Below are 23,698 nucleotides of genomic sequence, written 5' to 3'. Positions count from 1 at the left end.
CCTCCCATTTTCCCATTTTCCTTTTTTTTTGAGATGGAGTCTCACCCTGTTGCCCAAGCTGGAGTGCAATGGCACCATCTCGGCTCACTGCAACCTTTGCCTCTTTGGTTCAAGCAATTCTCCCTCCTCAGCCTCCCGAGCAGCTGGGAGTACAGGCACCCACCATCATGCCCGGCTAATTTTTGTATTTTTGTAGAGACGGAGTTTCACCATGTTGGCCAGGCTGGTCTTGAACTCCTTATCTCAGGTAATCTGCCCACCTCGGCCTCCCAAAATGCTGGGATTACAGGAGTGAGCCACCGCACCCGGCCCATTTTCTTACATACTGTGGTGATTTAGGATGAACTCATTAGGTAATCTTTTTTCCGCTCAGCCCTTTTTCCGTGATAATCAAATGGTCTCACATGGTCAAGATTAAAATAGCAATATTCCTCAATTATCTTAGTCTAATTTAATCTTAATCAGTTCCATTGACTTGAGTGCCATCTACACCAAGGGCTGATGACAAAACAGGCTCTGCTGAAGGGCACAGCACTTGAGCCCACAGACCCAACTCCGGCTGCCATTGGAAAACATGGCCACTTGTCACAGGGCAGATGTGACTCCAGGGCACAGATCAACCCACATCGATTTCTTATTTTCATTTTTATGAACATGAGGGGTGTGATCCATGGATCAAATAGCCTCATCTTTGTTTAGGAAACACAACATATTATTCAGTTAAGTATTTATTGGGCAGTGACTGTATTTCAGGCACCATTCTAGGAGCATGGATATAAAACCGAACAAAGACAGAAATCCCTGCCATTGTGGAGCTCACATTGTTGGCAGAGGTGGAGGGTGAGGAAAGAGATGTGATATGAATAAGTAAATTCAACACGTGAGTTAGCTTGTTAGAAAAGCTATAGAAAAATAATGCAAATGAGCTGACGAGGCATGTGGGGCCTTCGGGAAGCGGACAGCACCTGCTATGTGCAAGACACTACGCCAGATGCTGAAGGCAAATATGGTCTCTACTTGTGTGCTCTTTATAGTTCATCAGGAGGACAAGAAAAAAAAATGTAACCACAGTAGCACTATCATATCCAATAAAATGAACAATTCCTTACTACCATCTGATACACATTACATTTTTAACTTTCCTTATTTTTAAAAAACCACCCCAATGTTTTACAATTGATCTCATCAGGATCCAAATGTAGTACACAGCATTGGGACATGTGGTCTGAGACCTCTTGTGCTTTCTATAGTGGTTCCCCACTCCTTTTTTTTCTTTTTCTTTTCTGTTTTAAATGAATGTCAAGTTCTTATGTTGCCCAGGCTGGCCTCAAATGCATAGCCTCGCCTCCTCAAGCGCCAGGACAACTGGCCTGAGCCATTGCGGCTCCCCTTTTTTTTTTTTTCTTATCAACTCTCCTTATTCCAGATTAGGTTGTGTCCTCATAGGATCATTTATCCTGTTCCTGTGTCCTGTATTTCCTGTAAACGGCTAGTTACATCTAGTGGTCACATAGTTCAGGTTCAATGGTTTTGGGGGCAGGTGAGGTATTTTATAGATGGCTCTATGTACTTCCTTTTACATCACAACAGGAGCACCTAAGAGGCTGGCTGCTCCACTTTTAATGACCAAGCAAAGGGTTCAGGTACTATCAGCCTGATCCATCCACTGCAAAGTTAGCCACCAGCTCTTCTCAGCGTCCTTCACAATAACCGATGAGGGAGGTACTACTATTACTTCCACAGTGGTTACAGCATTTGCCTTCTTAATAGCGTCAGGGTCTAAGATTCTGATGCACGCAACCCCACAATGTGTGCTGCACCTGGGGTCCAATAAAAAACAGACCTCTCAGCCGGGCACAGTGGCTCAAGCCTATAATCCCAGCACTTTGGGAGGCCGAGGAGGGTGGATCATGAGGTCGGGAGATTGAGACCATCCTGACCAACATGATGAAACAACCATCTCTACTAAAAGACAAAAGTTAGCCGGGCCTGGTGGCAGACGCCTGTAGTCCCACCTACTCAGGAGGCTGAGACAGGAGAATTGCTTGAACCCGGGAGGCGGAGGTTACAGTGAGCCCAGCTTGCGCCACTGCACTTCAACCTGGCAACAGAGTGAGACACCATCTCAAAAAAAAAAACAGACCTCTCTTCTCACCTTTCCGATTCCTGAAACACTCCCACAGTGCCCTTTGAAAATCAAAAAACAAACCTTTATTCCCAACTTCTCTTGAGGGTTCCCTTCTCACCGCATCTTCACTCTGGTTCTCCTCGTGGGCACCTCTTCCCTGCTGCCCTCTTCCACCCTGTGTCATCAGACGCCACTCACTTCCCCTCCATTGTGGGCATGGGTGACGCCCCCTACTGCAGCGCGCCACCTCTCACTCTGAATATTTTAAGTTTGTCTCCGACACTCTCGCTTTTTTTTTTTTTTTTTTTTTTTTTTTTTTTTTGAGATGGAGTTTCACTCTTCCTGCCCAGGTTGGAGTGCAACAGCATGATCTTCACTCACTGCAACCTCCACCTCCCAGGTTCAAGCGATTCTCCCGCCTCAGCCTCCCAAGGAGCTGGGGTTACAGGCATGTGCCCCCACACCCAGCTAATTTTGTGTTTTTAGTAGAGACAGGGTTTCTCCATGTTGGTCAGGCTGGTCTTGAACTCCCTACCTGAGGTGATCCCCCTACCTCAGCCTCCCAAAGTGGTGTGATTACAGGCGTGAGCCACCACACTCAGCCTCTCCAACACTCTCAAACATGCCCATCAGAACTCAAGTGACTCTCTACAACTCTACCACAGTCTTTACCCTTCTAGCCTTCAGTGCTTTTATTTGCTACGCTACTGCAGCCACTCACGTCCATGGCTGTACCCTAGACACCTCCAGCAAGGGCAACCTCCATACTACAACTTCCAATACCCCATTCTCTCACTGCAGCCTCTCCAGCTTAGCATTCTAGAATCCTGACTCCAATAATGTTTTGGCCCCAAAAGGACCTCCCACTACTTTTTCATTGCCAAGTTATATGACCTATGACAGATATATACTATACAGATTTTGTAATGGCTAAAAGTTCACCCAAAGATGAATGTTGACCAGCCTTTAAACAAACCCAATAGCACCAATAAAAGGTGATGGAAACTAGTCTCCGAGATCTGGAGATGGCTCTGCTTCATGCCAGAAGAAACTCAACATTCTGGAGAAAAAAAAAAAGAAAGCAAAAGGATTTTGTGGCAGTGAGGCTACTCTAGCTGCAAGGGCCACCTCCTCATGATCATGACCAGCCAGCAACCAAGGCAGGACCTGCAGTGACACAGAAAATGAAGGAAAGCTGAAAACCAAAGTCAAGAATTCCACAAAGGGAGTCTACAGTCTCCAAATTCAGAGGCTTCTACAAACCATCAACTGGGACTAACAGATGCAAGATAGTAGTAATTCTTTCCTTACAAAACTGGCTTTAATGATTTCATACCAATATTACGGTTTCCCCAGAAACACTTTAAAAAAACCTTCACGTCCACGGCAACACAAACCCAAAGGATATGAAAGTTAAAAACTCCAACCAAAAGGTAGGGAATGTGATACCCTGATCCCATTTAGGAGACAGGATGTAGAGAGTTCTTGGTTTTGATCCCTGTGCTTGAAATCTTCATGGGAAACTACATTTGAGGGGAATCTGCTCACGTTGTGGATCCTTTTAGCTCTTCCATCAAAGAAGTAAACCTCAGAAATCAAAGTAAAGCTCTGAATGTTCAAGGTCTTTATTTGCAACGTGTATGTATACATCACTAGAAATTAGAGTTATCAAGCTTTTGAAAAGGAAATGGATTTTTTAAGAGATATCATTCAGAGCTTGACATTTGAGATGTCCTTAAATTCCATTTTTACCTGCATCTGGAGGAACTTTTATTTAATCTCCTCATTTTCTGAGCCAAAAGGTTAATGAAATCAGTACAAAACAGGATGGGCCCACAGCCAAGAAACAAGCTGCCTGGACAGAATCAAATAGAATACTCATGAAAAGCAAAGATCTGGCCAGGCGCGGTGGCTCATGCCTGTAATCCCAGCACTTTGGGAGGGAGAGGTAGGCGGATCACGAGGTCAGGTGATCAAGACATCCTGACCAACATGGCAAAACGCCATCTCCACTAAAAATAACAAAAATTAACTGGGCGTGGTGCCACACACACCTGTAGTCCCAGCTACTTGGAAGGCTGAGGCAAGAGAATCACCTGAACCCGGGAAATGGAAGTTGCAGTGAGCTGAGATTGCGCCACTGCACTCCAGCCTGGCCACAGAGCAAGACTCCGTCTCAAAAACAAAACAAAACAAAACAAAAACAAAAACAAAAACAAAAAAACAGAAAAGGAAAGGAACAATTCTTAGTACCAAGCTATAGTATTTTTCAACATCTTGGGTCTGTCTTTGTCAAGTTAGAAGTAAAGCTAAAGAAAAATTGATGCTAGCCAAAAACCATGGATTCATATTTGACCAGACAGAGCTAGGCAAAGGGCTGCCACCATTCCTATTTCTTCACTAAAAGACCACACTCAAATGGTGGTGCTGGCCAGGAGTGATGGCTCATGCCTGTAATCCCAGAACTTTGGGAGGCCAAGGTGGGCAGATCACCTAAGGTCAGGAGTTCGAGACCAGCCTGGCCAACATGGTAAAACCCCATCTCCACTAAAAATACAAAAATTAGCCAGGTGTAGTGGCGGGCACCTGTAATCCCAGCTACTTGGGAGGCTAAGTATCACTTGAACCTGGGAGGTGAAGGTCGCAGTGAGTCAAGATCACACCACTATGCTTCAGCTCGGGTGACAGAGCAAGACCCTGTCTCCAAAAAACAAACGGTGGTGCTTTCAGGCTGAGAAACATTCTATTCCTAAACAGCTTTATCAAAGGAAGAATGAGGACAGCAGCACAGGAAAGAGCTGTGATTTGTGCTTCAAATAAGTTATCCAGATTTCTCATAGAAAACTTTACAAACATCTACATTATTCTGATAGATGAGAAAAATCAACAAAACATGAAATCAGATATATCTACAACTGACAAAGTAATGTCCACAGCTTTGGGTCAAGAGACCCAAACTTACCTTTCCAAATAGAAAGTAATCGTACAACCAATAATCCATTAACACTAAAACCTGCCAAACAATTAAAAGTCAACTGTTATCAAAGTCAGCAAACAGCCCTGCTAGTTGTTTGCCTAAGATTAGGCTCCTTGTAAGCCTTCTGATGATGACGACAATTTCAGACAAGGTTGGCAAGAATACGATGAGGGGCTGGCTATTAACCAGCCACAACCTTATGACCCAGAATCCAAACGAGGACACAGCCACATCAGGGAGAGGGGTATCAAAACAACTTTTCTGAGGTTAGAATCTTCCTGCATTACTAAATCTTGATGCTTTAGAAGTCACTTCCTCCCAGTAGTAATGTAAGAGAAAGAACTGCCCCACAATCCTGCTACTGCTACATCTGGCCAAGTGGCACCGATTCCAAACTTGGAAACCACGTGAGAGACCGCAGAGATAGCGCTGAGGAGCTTAGCCTCCTAAAGCACACATGCTGTGTCGGAGAGTAAGACCAGAACACACACGAGAATTGGAAGATTCTGAAGATGAACTCCCCAAATGTGTATAGGATTGATATCTGCTTTTGCTTTTGTTGTGCTAACTGTAGACTATTTTAGAGGGGCTATTTTTGTGTTTCATTGAAATTATATTTCATATTTTGAACTTTACAGTCAAAATATACATAATAAAGAGCTCAAATGATTTCCCCCAGTAACCCACTGTCAAATAAGCAGGGGTAAGCTTCAGTTTAAGTGAAAACTAGGGGTTGAATTATAGAAATTGTTTCTTAACGCAATGACTACAATAGTCACTTCTAACATAAAGCATATTATTTTTAAAAATAGTAATTTCTTTTAGCATCTGTGCTTTGTTGCAATATAAGCTTTCATTTTATCTCACCCTCCCACCCTCCCCAAGCCTGCTCCTACCCACGGTCCTTCTCATCACAGTAAGTGGCAACTCCAGTCATCTCAGTTGCTGCTTAGGTCGGAAATCCTGAAGTCATCCTTCACTCCCTGCAATCTCATCTCTTCCCTTAGAAAACGCAACCACTTCTCACGTCTGCTACCATCCTATACCAAGCCATTAGCATCTCTTGCTTGGGTGTACTTCAGTGAACATACCCACTGGTCTCCCAGCCCTACTTCTTGGTCAATTCTCCACAGAGGCCAGGGTGATCCTTTTAAGACAGAAGTCAGATCATATCACTCCCTTGCTCAAAACCCTCCCATAGCCTTACACTATCCGATTGCATCTAGTACTTTCTCCCTTGATGAGGATGTCCCAGCCCTGTTTCTGCAAGATGTTACGTATAACTCTGCCTCAAGGCTTTGCAACTGCTGTTCGCTTTGCCTGGCATGCTCTTCCTTCCTGATATGCACACCATTCACCTTCTTCAAGTATTTGCTCAAATAGTGCCCCTCAGTAAGGTCTTTCCAGGAACACTATTTTAAACTACAAACTCCCACATCTATTGACGCTCTCACATCTCTGCATTATTTCTCTCCATAGAATTTACCACCTGCTTATATGCTGCTTTTTACTTATTTTGGTTAAGGTCTTATCTTCCTATCAAAATGTAAACTACCCAAAGATAGTAATTCTTGTCTATTTTGTTTTCTGCTATAGCCCTAGCAACTAAAATTCTCAAATTTTTGAGGAATGAACATGCCAAATGATTGAATTTTGGAGCTAGGAACTGAGAAGTCCTAGCTCCAAAAAGATCATTAAAGATGAAGTGTAGAGGGAGGGAGGGAGGAGAAAAAAAAAAAAGACGAAGTGTAAGAGCATTACAAATGATCACCAATACACACAAGGGCAGAGCTGCAGTGAATGATTAAATCAACAGCTAGCTGAATTGTGAGTGAAATTCCCATTATATAAACATGGCCTTCTAATCAGATGACCTCAGATGGGTCTCTGGTGCATACAGAGAAAGCAAAACCAATTTTCCCATGAATGCCTCTGGACACTTATGTAAGAGTTACAGATGCTGTCTACATTTAAATATTGATCACGCTTCCAAAAACATATTTGTAGGAGAAAATATATAAAAATAAAAATGTATGAAGTTCTTAATTAAAATAATAGCTTAAATAAATCCTCTGTCAACACCAGACAGAGTCAGTGACTGGATCTAGACTCTAGAGCTTACATAATTACATGAAAACATTTGAATCAGTCTTCACAGACAGTGCTGTGAAGACAATCTGGTTAAAATCAGTAAGCCATCTTCCAGATGCAGCTTAGGGTTCAGGCAAGAAAAGTAATTGATGAAAATGACTGTACATAATACAGTTCTCATTCTATTTGCCTTTTTTCATCTTGGCTGTCTTCTCTTTTCTTTTTTTCACATGTTTAGGAATTTTGTTTTTTCTTTTCTCTCTCTGGGCTTCCTTGACCATCTTTTTTCTTTCCTGTAAAAAACAAACAAACAAAAACAAATTTCATTCATTTGAAATATGCATTTTTTGTTTTTTTGTTTTTTTCCTTAGACAGGGTCTTGCTCTATCATCCAGGCTGGAGTAGTAGCGTGACCATGGTTCACTTCAGCCTCCACCTTCTGGGCTCCAGCAGCCCTCCTACCTCAGCCTTCTGAGTAGCTGGGGCAACAAGTTTGCACCACCACACCTGGCTAGGCTTTTTTGGGGGGTATTTTTGGGAAGAGATGGGGCTTCACCAGATTGCTCAGGCTGGTCTTGAACTCCTGGGCTCAAGTGATCCACCCACCTCAATCTCCCAAAATGCTGGGATTACAGGCATGAGACACTAGGCCCACTGGAGTATTCTTATTATTATAACTAAATAAAATATATATGAAGAATAAAAGTGGATATAATGTAAAAAAAAAAAAAAAAAAAAGAAAGAAAAGAAAATGATTATGGGTTGGTAGAGAAACTTGAGGTGAAAACTGTCTTTGAGCTTTTTCTTTTTAGAGACAGGGACTCAATCACTCTGTCGCCCAGGCTCGAGGACAGTGGCATGATCATTGTGCACTGCAGCCTTAAGCTCCTGGGCTCAAGCAATCCTCTTGCCTCAACCTCCCTAGTAGCTGAGACTACAGGCATGAGCCACCATAACTGGCTTTGAGCTTCCTTAATAGAAATTTGAAGACAGCCAAACAGAAATATCTCTAAGAATGTTATTCAACATTTGCAAATACTTTTCTTTACAAGTTCCATATTCTAACAGAAATAAACACTGGAAAAAGACAAAATATTTGTTTCTAATAGACATACAAGAAAATATGCTAACAGCTGAGTATGTTTCTCAGGAGTCTTGGGACCCACATTGCATAAGGTTTAAAGGATTAGACTAAGATGGAAGAATAATAGTTACACAGCATTCAGTTAGCAGTGTCTCTTATGTCTATGGCTGGAGATTAAAGAAATACAAAAGTCCCTTCTTATCCATGGGGGATATGTTCCAAGACCCTCAGTGGATGCTTAAAACCAGGAATAGTGCCAAACCCTATATATACTATGTTTCTTCCTACATACATACCTATGATGAGGTTTTAGGCACAGTAAGAGATAATAACTAATAATAAAGTAGAATAACAATATAATAAAAGTTATCTGAATGTGGTCTCTCTCAAAATTTCCCACAATATCATACTCATGTGACAGTAGCTTATTAATTGGCAGATGCAGCCTCTCCAGTAATTTTTCTATTTTTTAGTCCAAATCTATTCCTGAATCTGTGTAGCTATTCCGATAAATGGTCTGGTGTCACTCATTTCAGGGGAACTCTTGCTGAAACCTTAGAACCTTTGTATAGGCTCAATGCTTTCTGGTACAACATGGTGCCATCGAATGCTTGAAGATGTTTTTGTTTACATGTTTCACCCATAAATTTAATGCCTTTTCCATCTTAACCAAGCAATTATCACATACTATGGCCCTAACTTTTCCAGTTTGGGATAAGCAAAACCAGCACAAACATCTTTTTCCTTCTTCACAGTTTCACAGATAAATGACTCTAACCACAGGTCTCAGCAACTTCAGCATATGATTCTTTTCCTTTCCTTATTAATTTGAGTCAGAATCTCACTCTGTCACCCAGGCTGGCATGCAGTGGCATGATCAGTTCATTATAACCTGAAACTTCTGGGCTCAAGGGATCCTCTTGCCTTAACCTCCCAAGTATCTGGGACTACAGGTGCTCATCAGCAATGTTTTAACAGAGATGGGTTTCACTTTGTTACTCAGACTGGTCTCAGAGTGATCATCCCTCCTTGGCCTCCCGAAGTGCTAGGATTACAGGTGTGAGTTCCTTGTTAAGAATGGTCACTTTTTTACTTAAAGGAAGAACTTTATGGCTTCCCTTAAGCATATCTGAAATTCCAACATCACTACTCTTGTAATTTATGGCTGTTATTAAGCAAAGTAAGAGTTACGCACACATGCACCACAACACCACAGCAGCTGAACTGAGCGCCAAGAGGACTACTAAATGACTGAGAGGGGAGTGCTGACAGTGTGAAGACGCTGGACCACGTGATGATTCACATCCCAGATGGGACAGAGGAGGACAGCATGAACTTCATCACACTACTTAGGACAGTGTGCAATTTAAAACCTACAAATTGTTTACTTCTGGAATTTCCTATCCATTTAATATTTGCAAACAATGGCTGACTACAGGGAACTGAAACAGCAGAAAGTGAAAGCATGGGTGGGGGGATTATTATATAGTCGTTCAGATTCCAGAAGCATCGAGCTGGGCTATAAATCTCCCTGAAATGAGCCAGGCGCGGTGGCTCAAGCCTGTAATCCCAGCACTTTGGGAGGCTGAGGCGGGTGGATCACGAGGTCAGGAGATCGATACCATCCTGGTCAACACGGTGAAACCCCATCTCTACTAAAAATACAAAAAATTAGCTGGGCATTGTGGCGCGTGCCTGTAATCCCAGCTACTCAGGAGGCTGAGGCAGGAGAATTGCCTGAACCCAGGAGGCAGAGGTTGCGGTGAGCCGAGATCGTGCCATTGCACTCCAGCCTGGGTAACAAGAAGTTTCGAAACTCCGTCTCAAAAAAAAAAAAAAATCTCCCTGAAATGGCTCTTCAGTATTTTTAGCTCTAACATCACTTGTGCTTCATGTGAAATATATTGAATTTAGTGTGTGCTCTCTTTAGGTAATGACCAAGGTGCTCCGATGAGCAGCCCAATCTCTAGATAATGTTACCACTAAAAGTCAAGTTCACACTTAGGTATTAAAATTTTAATTAGAGGTACTTACCAATAATGTTTTCAGCCATCATGATCTAGCTAGATCCTTGAGCAAAGAAACATGAGAGCGGCTGTGCTCCCACACTAAAGAAAAGGGGAGGTTGGGCGTGGGGGTTCACACCTGTAATCCTTGGGAGGCCAAGGCGAGCAGATCATGAGGTCAAGAGATCGAGATCATCCTGGCCAACATGGTGAAACCTCATCTCTACTAAAAATACAAAAATTAGCTGGGCATAGAGGTGCTCACCTATAGTCCCAGAACTCGGGAGGCTGAGGCAAGAGAATCACTTGAACCCGGGGGGCGGAGGTTGCAGTGAGCCGAGATCGTGCCACTGCATGCCAGCCTAGATGACAGAGCACGACTCCGTTTCAAAAAAAAGAAAGGAAGAAAAGAGGAATGTACTTCATTGCTTACCTTTTTATCAATGTCGGGGTCAGTGGTGTGTTTCTTGGGGTGGGCATGATCTCCCTGCTCTTCAGAGTCTGTGTCTGAGCACTCAGAGCTTCCAATATCTTCTGAATCAGAACAAGTCTTTTCCTCCACTTGATTTTCTAGGAGTGCAGGGACCTTGAAATTATTAAAGAAACATGTTATTCTAAACCAATTAGTTATGTTGTTGTTAAATGTGTTAATGCCAGAATTCAGATTTTCAGCTCACAAATAATATGTTAAAACTAACATCCTGTACTGAAACATCAAAACACCAGAATGAATATCAGGAGGGAAACATGAAAGTAGCCATTCCAAGTGAGGTTCAAGAACATACCCAAATGAAGGAACCAGGCTTGACTGGGGGACCTAGACCAATGACACAGCTGTTCTGCTACTTTCAGCTAATCGGGAGCCTTTAGTTGGGATTGGCAAAGAGGCGAAATACACATAGAGGTAAAAAATAAAGATTTATGCCGGGCGCGGTGGCTCAAGCCTGTAATCCCAGCACTTTGGGAGGCCGAGACGGGTGGATCACAAGGTCAAGAGATCGAGACCATCCTGGTCAACATGGTGAAACCCCGTCTCTACTAAAAATACAAAAAATTAGCTGGGCATGGTGGCGCATGCCTGTAATCACAGCTACTCAGGAGGCTGAGGCAGGAGAATTGCCTGAACCCAGGAGGCGGAGGTTACGGTGAGCCGAGATCGCGCCATTGCACTCCAGCCTGGGTAACGAGAGCGAAACTCAGTCTCAAAAAATAAATAAATAAATAAATAAAGATTTATACAGATAATTTCACAGCTGTTTTCCTGTGAACCACATTTCTAGCAATAAACTAATCCAATTGAGAGGGAAAACAATATTCAGAGACGAGAAATTTTCATTACTTCCTGAAATTTAGCAGTTGTCTAATACAGTGCTTCCTAGTAGTTTTTAAGAGTGAGGATTTCCTTTTTATAAGAAAAAAAAGCATATCTTTTTTTTTTTTTTTTTTTTTTTTTTGAGACGGAGTTTCGCTTTCGTTACCCAGGCTGGAGTGCAATGGCACGATCTCGGCTCACCGCAACCTCCACCTCCTGGGTTCAGGCAATTCTCCTGCCTCAGCCTCCTGAGTAGCTGGGATTACAGGCACTCGCCACCATGCCCAGCTAATTTTTTGTATTTGTAGTAGAGACGGGGTTTCACTATGTTGACCAGGATGGTCTCGATCTCTTGACCTCGTGATCCACCCGTCTCGGCCTCCCAAAGTGCTGGGATTACAGGCTTGAGCCACCGCGCCCGGCCCAAAAGCATATCTTTAGAAGTCAATTGTACACAAGATTGTCTAGCTAGCTGCAATAAAATCTTCATGCTCTGGAATCCAAAGTATAACTTCCTTATGACACCTGCTATAACTCAGAATTACAAAATACCAGAATTCCCCTAATTAAATTCATTCCACAGTTTGAACTAAATTCAAATCACATTTTGATTTTAAGAAAGCAAACTGTGATCCTTTATTTTAATCTTCAATTACGAGGATTTTAAAAAGATAAAGATTGCTTTTATGACTGCGTAAGTTAGAATTACTAAATCCCTACCCTTCTAAAATGTAAAACAAAACAAGATTGTTTTAAGAAAAAAGAACATTACAGGAATCCAGCACAGCAGGACTGCTGAACTCCTGAGACTGCTTTTTAACAAGTAATATCCTGGTAGGAGGCCACATTCTATACTGTTTTCCTAAGCTGGTTGTAAAAACCATCAAGAAGCACAATGGCTATCATTAATAACCCCACAAGTGACGACTAGGATACAAAAAGATAAACACCTCACCTGCAATAACAGAACAATTCAGAGACAGAATGAAAAATAAATCAATTTGTGTTTAGAAAGAACACAAAAAGGGCATTTCGGAAGATGCCCATGGACTTTGAAAGCAATGATAAAATTTGAACAACATAAAATAGCATTAATGTAGTTCTAATGATATCAGATAAAAAATAAATAATACAACTAGAGTTTTATAGTCTTTAAAAGTGTTTTCACATAAACAAACAGTAACACATGTTCTCCATACCTTCTGAACTCCTGACAAATCTTTCTTCAGTCCTGTGACAGTTTGGTATAGAATCTTGTAACCAAATGGAAAAAAAAAATAACGATCAACATAAAACTACACAGTGAAATATGCATATTGCACTATTAAGAACAATGCGGGCTAACTAATATCTCCTATGACTATAAAAAGGCATCTAAAATTAATCTCACTGTAACACAGGGAGTTTATAATATGGACACTATTTCTGTCTACCAGATGTACTGGACAAATCCAACCAGCCACCTGGTACTTAGCTAATTTTTGTATTTTTAGTAGAGATGGGGTTTCACCATGTTGGCCAGGTGGCTCTCAAACTCCTGACCTCAAATGATCCACCCACCTCGGCCTCTCAAAGTATTGGGATTACAGGCGTGAGCCACTGCACCCAGCCTACCTGGTAGTTTTACAGATAAATGTTTGCAACCAATTTGAAGATAGCAAACAAACTTTGAGACCCAACTAAGCAAAATATTATCTGCCCCCCATCGAATAATTCCATTCTTCTCTGGTATACCTGTATTACACAAAACTGTATTCAGTTATTATTAAAGTATTTCTAATTTCACAAATAAAAATTGAGGGTTTTTTCTTTTGTTACATAAGGACCTACATAATCACCTCAATTTTGTTTCTTGGCTTGCAAAGTCCGAAATATTTACTGTCTGGCCCATTACCAAAATGAAATTTTTCCTGAATTATGTACATTAAAGAAATATATGTAAATGAACCTAATATAATAACCATTAATAGCCTAGACTTCTATCTGAATCATCTTATTTCTATAATTATAGCTTGTTGGACTCATTCAAATGTGTTACCTCCTCTCATAAATTCCAATGAATTCCCTTTAAATTCAATGTGCACGCAAGTTAACGCAGATGGAGCTGGTCATCTCACTAGTTCAGAAGCCAATATTCAAGATTAGGGGGGCCGGGCGCGGTGGCTCAAGCCTGTAATCCCAGCACTTTGGGAGGCCGAGGCGGGTGGATCACGAGGTTAAGAGATTGAGACCATCCTGGTCAACATGGTGAAACCCCGTCTCTATTAAAAATACAAAAAATTAGCTGGGCATGGTGGCGCGTGCCTGTAATCCCAGCTACTCAGGAGGCTGAGGCAGGAGAATTGCTTGAACCCAGGAGGCGGAGGTTGCGGTGAGCCGAGATTGCGCCATTGCACTCCAGCCTGGGTAACGAGAGCGAAACTCCGTCTCAAAAAAAAAAAAAAAAAAAAAAAGATTAGGGGAACTTAAAAAAGGCCCAAATAGGTTTGGGACAGTCCCCTACTACTTTGAAGAGCTGCTTGCTACCTACAAACCATGCTACTTACATTGTCTTGTTGGGCATTCATGGCCATGTCCTCTTCCTTCAATTTCATAATTATGTCCATATCCCTCTCATAATTTTTTACTTCATTCAAGGTTCTAGGAATATATGCTCGCTTAAACACCTAACAGAGAGGAAAAGCAAAATCAAAACTGTTATTCATACATTTCTCACATTCACACAGCATACTCATCCATCAGGTTACAGGGGACTCTATATATTCATTCATACCCAACACTGATGTTGGGCCATGCTGTCTGCACACACTGGTGTCCCATCTGTGCTGCGGTGTCCCAAAAGTAATGCTACTAATGATAGAACACTAAACTTTGCATACGATTTATTTTAAGGAAGAGGGCAAAAAAACGCTAGAGCTGATTCACGGCTATCCTTAGAATAAACACTTCTCCTTCATTTGTGTTCCAAAAACCTTTTCTGAGCAGGAGGAAAAGGGGTAGAATTACAGTTGGCAAGCGCTGCCTGGCTATGCCTTACAAAACGTACCCAGCTGCTACAGTGAAAGAGGTGGAGAGCTGCCAACAAACACAGGGCACCTCACAGTCAACCACTGAGAGCTGTGAGAATTTTTTTACAAAGCCTACTATGGCTCCTTCACAAAAAAAACACCCTGACTCATTTTTATCAAAGCATAATAGTTAAAATCTACAACATTTCTAGAATCAATACGTAAGTCATTTAAAAACTCACATTTGCAAATTAAAAACAGGCTTTTCCTTCTTGACTCCTATATCCTAACAGGCTCTTTAAAAATTTTCTCCATCTAGGACAACAGTCTAACAAGTTGCTGAGTGGACCAATACAGTGAAATGTAAACTATCCAACTTGGCTCACTTAAATCATTTACCATAATACATCTCAAGGAAATATTATTACCATCATTTGAAAAACCTGCTTATCTATTTAAATCAAGTTTATGCTCTAGCAACATTTAAAAAATAAAAAATAAAAAATAAAAAAAGACCTAAAAACACGAGTATTTCCAAAGGCTGTAAAATGATAACAAATCCTACCTCTTCATCCACATGATCTTGGCTAGACCTTTCTTCCTTGGTCCTTTGAGATGCTATTTCCATGGCCTCGGAGAGAAAACAAAAATGACTTTCTTTTACATTCAAACTGCAGAAGACACATCCTGCCCTGGTTTTGGTATAAACTTGTTCCAAAGTTTATACCAAACTTTGGAACTAAGTGCTCCATTAGAGCACTTAGTGAGCTCTAATGGTAAAGGTTAGCTTTCTAGCACAGACCTCACCAAAAAGGCTGCCATCAACCCAAAAGTAACAGAATAAACCAAACTCTTCTAGCCTAAGAGTATTCCTAGCCCCCCTTTTTCAAAAGTTAGGCTACTTTTACTAATTTCAAATAATTAGCAAAAGCATTTACTGAGGAATACAGAGACCTAAAGAAAGAATCAATCCTTAAATCCTAAGCAGTCAGTGAAGGCAATTGCAAAGTAGGCTGGCTGGCTGTCAATCTTGAGCGACATGGCTCTATTGCTGCTGCAGTATGAACCACCAAAAACAGCTCTCTGAGCAAACAAAGACTGAAACAAAGGTGATAAAGATTCCAAAGGTTTCTTTTGGCTTGTAAAATTGAGAGTCTGTTCTCTTCTCTACATAGAAAGAAAGAAAAAAAGTGGGAGCAGAGTTTTTTATTTAAGTTTAAACATAACAGTCAGGCTGACCTGGGCATAGTGGCTCATGCCTGTAATTGCAGCACTTTGGGAGGCTGAGGCAGGTGGATCACCTGAGGTCAGGAGTTCATGACCAGCCTGGCAGCAGAGTGAAACCCCATCTCTACTAAATATACAAAAAATCAGTCAGGTGTGGTCATAGGTGCCTGTAATCCCAGCTCCTAGGGAGGCTGAGGCAGGAGAATTACTTTAACCCGAAGGTTGCAGTGAGCCGAAATTATACTCTGCACTCCAGCCTAGCCGACAAGAGCAGAAAATCTGTCTTTAAAAAAAAAAAAGAGGTTGGGTGCAGTGGCTCATGCCTGTAATCTCAGCACTTTGGGAGGCCAAGACAGGCAGATCACCTCAGATCAGGAGTTTGAGATCAGCCTGACCAACATGGAGAAACCCTATCTCTATTAAAAATACAAAATTAGCCAAACATGGTGGAGGGTGCGTACAATCCCAGCTACTTGGGAGGCTGAGGCAGGAGAATCACTTGAACCCAGGAGGCGGAGGCAGGTGGATCACCTGAGGTCAGGAGTTCAAGACTAGCCATGATCATCATGGTGAAACCCTGTCTCTACAAAAATACAAAAGTTAGCCAGGCATGATGGCAGATGCCTGTAATCCCAGCTACTCAAGAGGCTGAGGCAGGTGAATCACTTGAACCCAGGAGGCAGAGGTTGCAGTGAGCCAAGATTGCGCCATTGCATTCCGGCCTGGGTGACAGAACACTCTGTCTCAAAAAAAAAAAACAAAACAACAACAAAAAAACCTGTGTAGGGGTATACATGCCATGTGTTCAAAACTCTATGATGCAGAGACAAAAATAAAAATAGATAAACTGGATCACATCAAAATTTAAAACTTCTGTGCATCAAAGGATGCAATCAACAGAGTGAAAAGACAAATCACAGAAGAAATACTTGCAAATCATGTATCTGATATATCCAGAAAATACAAACAACTACAACTCAACAACAACAAAAAACCCAATTAAAATAAAAGACATGGGGCTGGACATTGTGGCTTATGCCTATAACCCCAGAACTTTGGGAGGCTGAGACGGGAGGACTGCTTAAGACAAGGAGTTTAAAACCAGATGAAAACACAGTGAAATCCTATCCCAACAAAATGAAAAAGAAAAAAAAAATTAGCTGGGAATCATGGTGTGCACCTATAGTACCGGCAGGCTGAGGAAGGAGGACTGTTTGAGTCTAGAAGGCTGAGGCTGTAGTGAGCCAGGATCGTACCACTGTACTCCAGACTGGGTGACACAGAGACCCGGCCTCTTTAAAAAGAAAGACATTTCTCCAAAGAAAATATATAAATGGCCAAGAAGCACATGAAAAGATGCTCAACATTACTAGTCATCAGAGAAACACAAACCAAAAACCATAATAACATGCACTCATTAGGGGGTCTCTCATTGTCAAAACAAAACAAAACAAAACAGAAAAATAATAGGTATTGGTGAGGGTATGGAGATTAGTAAGTGCTGGAGATGATGTGGAGAAACTGAAACCCTTGTGCCCTGTTGGTAGTAATGTAAAATGGTGCAGCCACTACAGTAAACAGTAAGGTGGGTTACTCAGAAACTTGAAAATAGAAATATCATTTGATACAGCAATTCTACTTCTGAGTATATATTCAAAAGAACTGAAAGCAGGGTCTTGAAGAGAGATTTATACATCCATTTTCTTTTTTTTTTTTTTGAGACGGGGTTTCGCTCTCGTTACCCAGGCTGGAGTGCAATGGCACGATCTCGGCTCACCGCAACCTCCGCCCCCTGGGTTCAAGCAATTCTCCTGCCTCAGCCTCCCTAGTAGCTGGGACTACAGGCATGCGCCACCATGCCCGGCTAATTTTTGTATTTTTAGTAGAGACGGGGTTTCACCATGTTGACCAGGATGGTCTCGATCTCTTGATCTCGTGATCCACCCGCCTCGGCCTCCCAAAGTGCTGGGATTACAGGCTTGAGCCACCGCGCCCGGCCTATACATCCATTTTCATAACAGCATTATTCAGAATAGCCAGAAGGCATAAGCAACCCATATGTCCATCCACAGATGAATGGATAAACAAAACGTAGTATATGCATACACTGGACTATCATTCAGTCTTAAAAGAAGAAATCCTAGGCCAGGCTCAGTGGCTCATGTCTGTAATCCCAGCATTTTGGGAGAAAAAAACAGAGAGAGAGACCTGGCTTTACCATTGGCCGTTGGCTGTTTTGCTCTATTTTTGATTCCTCATCTGCTAAGTAAGAAGGAAAAGGTCTCAGGAAGCTGTCAAAATGAATAAACTACAGTGTGCAATCTGAGTCCCTCAGAAGTGTCAAGCAAATGCAAATTATTACTGGTTAGCATCCCAAATCCAAACATCAAAAATCTGGAACACTCCAAAATCCAAAACTTTTTGAGCACCAATGTGATGCCCAAATGAAATGTGAAAAGAGCAGTGAGGAGTTTGGATTTTGATATTTGGGATGCTCAACTGGGGGAAGTTCAAAGCAAATATTTCAAAATTTAAAAAAATTCAAAATCCGAAACACTTCTGGTCCCAAGCATTTTAGATACGAGATACTGAACCCGCACTGCTATTTTCTATTCCTCCTTCCTTTCCCCATCTCACCTTTGAGAGATAAGCATCCATGTTCTCCTGTGTAATGGATGGATCTGTGACAAATTCAAAGAGCTCCCGCACAGTCATGACAGCAACACTGTGCTTCATAAAGAAATCTGTCAGAAGGATAAACATTAATGATAGCTTTTATTAGGAAAAAGGTTATTAATCCAACTACCTTTTAGAGAAACAAAGAGAGAAAATTATACACCATCTCCCAGCAAATGGTTTAAGTATCACTGCATCCAACAAGTTAGTGAGAAAATTTTATGCCAACAGTTTAAATGAGTACAAAACCAAGACAGACCAACAAGCTGTTTCGAAAATGCCCATTTCTACTCACCATTGACATTGGCGCAGTCCTTTCTCAAGAACTCCAAGGCATGTGGGTGGTCGTGCTCCACCGACTGAGAAACATCAATAATATACACGCCTCCACCGTGGTACCTGTGGCCAGAGACACAGAAGCTGTGGGATGCTACTACTTTACTATGTTTTTTGTTTAAAATAAATTCTACTCTTAAGAGCAAGGGAAGTAATTTACAAAATGACCAAGGTAGATAAGATGAGGCCATCTTGACCAACAGATGAAAACTGGGGAAATTTCCAAAGTCCATTCACTGTTAATGATCTAAGCGGTCAATTCCATGACTAAGGTCACTGAAAAAAAGGAATATTATCTTACACCATTTGGAAGCCAACAATAAAACTTCAGAAGGTAGTGTGACTTCTTGGATTGTGATTTTGGTTATCACTTTAAAGGACACAAAACAACTTACAGGCAGTTCCTAAGAGACAAAAATACACTCACAGCATGTTAAATTCACTGAGATCTGCATGGACGAGTCTGGCATCCTGATACATTCTTCTCATGTATTGAATGACCTGCAGGTACAACTCCCGAGCCTTGGATTCTGATAACTGGACATTTTTCAAGAGTGGTGCAGGCCTTGAATTAAAAGAAAATGAACTAAGATAAAATGACCGAGAACAAGTTTTCTCGCTTCTTACTATACTGCTACATGCCCTTCTCTTCTACAACTCATCATGTGAGCTGTATATGGGACAATTTGTCTCAATGCATATACACCAAGAAGGTACCAGCAAATAGATGCTTTCCCAACACACTGTATAAGACATCCCTCCAACACAGGACTAACTTGCTCCTCATTCTGAAGCATTTTCATACTTAAAAAAGTAGAATAAATTGATAACACTTACGCACTAATACAGTGGGAAAGATTCATAAAAGAAGCTATTCAAATAGGAAATACTCAGAGTGGATAAACTCAAAGCACCTAAAAATACATTTCTGAGAATGCAGTTATTAGGCATTCCCTGTACTTACATGTCATCTTTACCAATGAAGCTCATGAGAAGAACATGACTTCTTAACATTATTGGTTCTGGACATGGTATCTCTGCTGTGTTTAGCCTGTGATATAACAAATAAAAGGACAACTGAAAAGTTGAAAATGCATCTAAATAAATTACAATGACTGCAGGTCATAAGATTAATATTGCTGTTAAAAAACAGCACCAAGGCCTCTTAAGTATATTATTTCATAAACTCTAACATGATTTTAAGTGGCATCATTATGTACCACTGAGAATGACAAAAACACTAGCAATTAAGCTATTACATCCTATAACCTGTAATTCCCAAACCAATTCCAGAGATGTAAAATTGAGAAACGTGCATCTTACAATGGAGGAAATAGAGGAGATATGTCCAAAATATCTTTTGAGTTGATTAGCCTGAAAAATAGCTGGACTCATACCTAATAGCTTGTTGAACACAAAAGATTTTCAAAACGAGCAGTACTTGCTCAGTACTACACTATCCAATGCATCACCTGTGTACAGCATATAAAGTTATGACATTTTAAAAACTCCGTAATTTTCAGAAACCTTAAATCTCAACTAGATGAGGCCTTTACCTGATAAAAAGGTGTCAGTGAAAACAAAGGATATACAAAAGTGTCCAAAACTGGACTGAAATAAGACAAGAAAACTATGATAAACAAAGAGTTCACGACCTAACAAGATTCGCCTAGAACTCCAATACCTATGAAAATGTGACAGAGCATTATCATCATCTGATTGTTTCACTTTCCTGCTTAAAATCCTACAACAGGGCCGGGCGCGGTGGCTCAAGCCTGTAATCCCAGCACTTTGGGAGGCCGAGGTGGGTGGATCATGAGGTCAAGAGATCGAGACCATCCTGGTCAACAAGGTGAAACCCCATCTCTACTAAAAATACAAAAATTAGCTGGGCATGGTGGTGCGCGCCTGTAGTCCTAGCTACTCGTGAGGCTGAGGTAGGAGAATTGCTTGAACTCAGGAGGCGGAGGTTGCGGTGAGCCAAGATCGCGCCATTGCACTCCAGCCTGGGTAACAAGAGCGAAACTCCATCTCAAATAATGATAATAATAATAATAATAATAATAATAATAATCCTACAACAGTTCCTTATTATCCTCAGTACAAATTCTTTTTTTTTTTTAGTTATACTTTAAGTTCAGGGGTACATGTGCAGAATGTGCAGGTTTGTTACATAGGTATACACGTGCCATGGTGGTTTGCTGCATCCATCCCCCCCATCATCTACATTAGGTATTTCTCCTAATGCTATCCCTCCCCAGTCCCCCAATCCCTGCGATCCCTCCCCTAACCCCCTCACTTCCCAACAGGCCCCAGTGTGTGATGTTCCTCTCCCTGTGTCCACATGTTCTCATTGTTCAACACCCACTTATAAGTGAGAACATGCGGTGTTTGGTTTTCTGTTCTTGTGTCAGTTTGCTAAGAATGATGTAAGTACATGTAAGTACAGCTTCATCGATGTCCCTGCAAAGGACATGAACTCATCTGTTTTTATGGCTACATAGTATTCCATGCTGTGTATGTGCCATATTTCCTTTATCCAGTCTATCACTGATAGGCATTTGGGTTGGTTCAGAGCATTTGCTATTGTAAGCAGTGCTGCAATAAATGTTTTCAATGGCTTACAAGGCCTTCCAAATGATCTAGCTTTGTGGAATAAATATGAATTGTGGCAGTAATCTTCTGTAATGGATGCTCAGAACAGGAAACAACAGAACAGCAAACAATCTCTATTTGTCCAGAAATGTGTTTCTTCTGCTTCCTTCAGCAGATCTAACAAAAATGAAGCCCTAACAAGTCCCTACATTTGGGCAGAACCACACTGGGATCTGCCGGGAGGAAGGGCTGATGTTCATGTGCAGAGCACAGGACAGACAGACACACACCCCAGACAGTCACCTGATTAAGTTCCTCATTTCTTTTTCTGCCCAAGTTTTCACCATTTTCCTAGGGTTTCCTTTACAATAGCCATGACGAAATCTTGAATAAGAAAAATATTTATTATTTAAATCATTCCATTATTGTTTTAATGTTTTAGGAAATAGAAGTTAAACCAACTGGAGGGAAAAATCTGAACTTACCTGAATTCCCCACTTACATACTTATCCCGATCTTTGAACACCAAAATAGAAGTTTTATAAATTTTGATTGCTCTGCTCTCTCCATTGGCTGTGCTAGCATGGTATACATTAGCCTATTTTAAGACAAAAACCAAGAAAATGAAGTTTATGTTAAATAACTACTGTTACTTTTTCTATCAATTTGATTCTAACCTCAAAAGTCAAGTGAACTGGCCTTTTGAACATGTTAATTAAAATATGAAATATTATATCAAAAGGACAGTAAATATAGTTCCAATATACAAATATAGTCATGTGCCACATAACATTTTAGTCAGTGGCAGGTGACAGACTGCATATATGAGGTGATCGCGTAAGATTATAATAGGCATTTTTACTGTAACTTTTCTATGTTTAGATAAATATTTACCATTGTGTTACAACTGCCACAGTATTCAGTACAGAAATCTGCTGTACAGATTTGTAACCTAGGAGCAATAGGCTATACCATATAGCCTAGGAGTGCAGTAGCCTATACTATCTAGGTTTGTTTGAGTACACACTACAATGTCTGCATAATGACAAATTTGCCTAATGATGTATTTCTCAGAAAGTATTCATTAAGCAGTGCAAGATTGTACAGTAAAATCCAATTTAAATATATGGGAGAAGTGGTTTCGAACTTTTTTTATATCTCAAGTATATGCAAAATAATTAAAGACATTCTTAAATCCAGTGATTTAGGCCAGGTGTAGTGACTCACGCCTGTAATTCCAGCACTTTGGAAGGCCAAGGTGGGCGAATCACTTTAGGCCAAAAGTTTCAGACCAGCCTGGCCAACATGGTAAAACCTTGCCTCTACTAAAAATACAAAAATTAGCTGGTGCAGGCCTGTAGTCCCAGCTAGTCAGGAGTCTGAGGCAGAACTGCTTGTACCCGAGAGGCAGAGGTTGCAGTGAGCTGAGAACATACCACTATACTCTAGCCTGGGAGACTGTCTCAAAAAAAAAAAAAAACACTCTGTCAAGACTCTGTTTTAAAAATAAAATTTTTTTTAAAAATCCAATGATTTATAAATTGAATTTTACTGAGAACTGCTTCCAGCAGAATGGGTTTTACACTTTTAAAGAATTGCTTTAAACAAAAAGTCAATAAAAACTATATGTGAGCTACAACACTCACACGTATTTATTAGTTGGCCCTTTCAATGGTCTACAGACCCCCGCCATTATAGATGAGATAAGTAAATCATGATAAATTTCCTTCAAGCCAGAAAAGTCAATTTTGAGTCAAAAGGATTTCAAAGTCTTCTCTAACAAACAGAAAGCAGTATATCCATATGTAAAGAAAAAAATAAGAAAGATTTGCTGACTCATAGAAACATAACCATAAACCCCTGGCCCCATGAGTAATTTATTTTGTTAGAACTCAGGCCTATAATAATCTGAGCATCTCAACTTACTACTGGGGACAACTAGTTAGACTCAATGATACAATGCAGCAGCAGTAGTGAAAAGGCTTAGTTATATGTACGACTTCCTCTCTAACCATAAATATTAATGTGTATCACTTTGTTTTTCTTTCTTTTTAAAGGCATAATGTAGTACTAAGTGCCATAGTTTCATTTGGTATCTGAAATAAGAAAACTAAATATTCAATCATCCAAAGAAGAGCTCACTTCTTTTCCTGTGCTAATGCAGCCATTTATCTCTGTTATGATTCCTCTAGTCAACATCTTGAATAAAATCATTCTTGTTCTGGGATCCAACACCTAAAAAGAAATGCAAAAATTGA

At 40.8% G+C, this 23,698-nt stretch overlaps 1 protein-coding gene across 1 annotated transcript in view; it reads right to left on the bottom strand.

The window, feature by feature from the left end:
* Positions 1 to 943: 943 nt before the first annotated feature.
* Positions 944 to 23,698, bottom strand: part of RIOK1 (RIO kinase 1) — a 35,458-nt gene continuing 12,703 nt past the window's right edge. The window contains exons 6-17 of the mRNA XM_003927370.4: positions 23,583 to 23,675; positions 21,926 to 22,038; positions 21,744 to 21,824; positions 19,810 to 19,896; positions 19,273 to 19,410; positions 18,805 to 18,908; positions 18,471 to 18,577; positions 15,172 to 15,237; positions 14,145 to 14,264; positions 12,798 to 12,851; positions 10,720 to 10,872; positions 944 to 7,489 (exon numbers count right to left, since the gene is read on the bottom strand). Of these exons, the coding sequence (XP_003927419.1) occupies positions 7,379 to 7,489; positions 10,720 to 10,872; positions 12,798 to 12,851; positions 14,145 to 14,264; positions 15,172 to 15,237; positions 18,471 to 18,577; positions 18,805 to 18,908; positions 19,273 to 19,410; positions 19,810 to 19,896; positions 21,744 to 21,824; positions 21,926 to 22,038; positions 23,583 to 23,675 (1,227 nt within the window). The 3' untranslated portion in view covers positions 944 to 7,378. The remainder of the gene's footprint in view (positions 7,490 to 10,719; positions 10,873 to 12,797; positions 12,852 to 14,144; positions 14,265 to 15,171; positions 15,238 to 18,470; positions 18,578 to 18,804; positions 18,909 to 19,272; positions 19,411 to 19,809; positions 19,897 to 21,743; positions 21,825 to 21,925; positions 22,039 to 23,582; positions 23,676 to 23,698) is intronic.

Source organism: Saimiri boliviensis, chromosome 4 (genome assembly GCF_048565385.1).
Source record: "Saimiri boliviensis isolate mSaiBol1 chromosome 4, mSaiBol1.pri, whole genome shotgun sequence".
Lineage (NCBI taxonomy): Eukaryota > Metazoa > Chordata > Mammalia > Primates > Cebidae > Saimiri > Saimiri boliviensis.
This window is presented reverse-complemented; position numbering and strand designations above follow the sequence as displayed.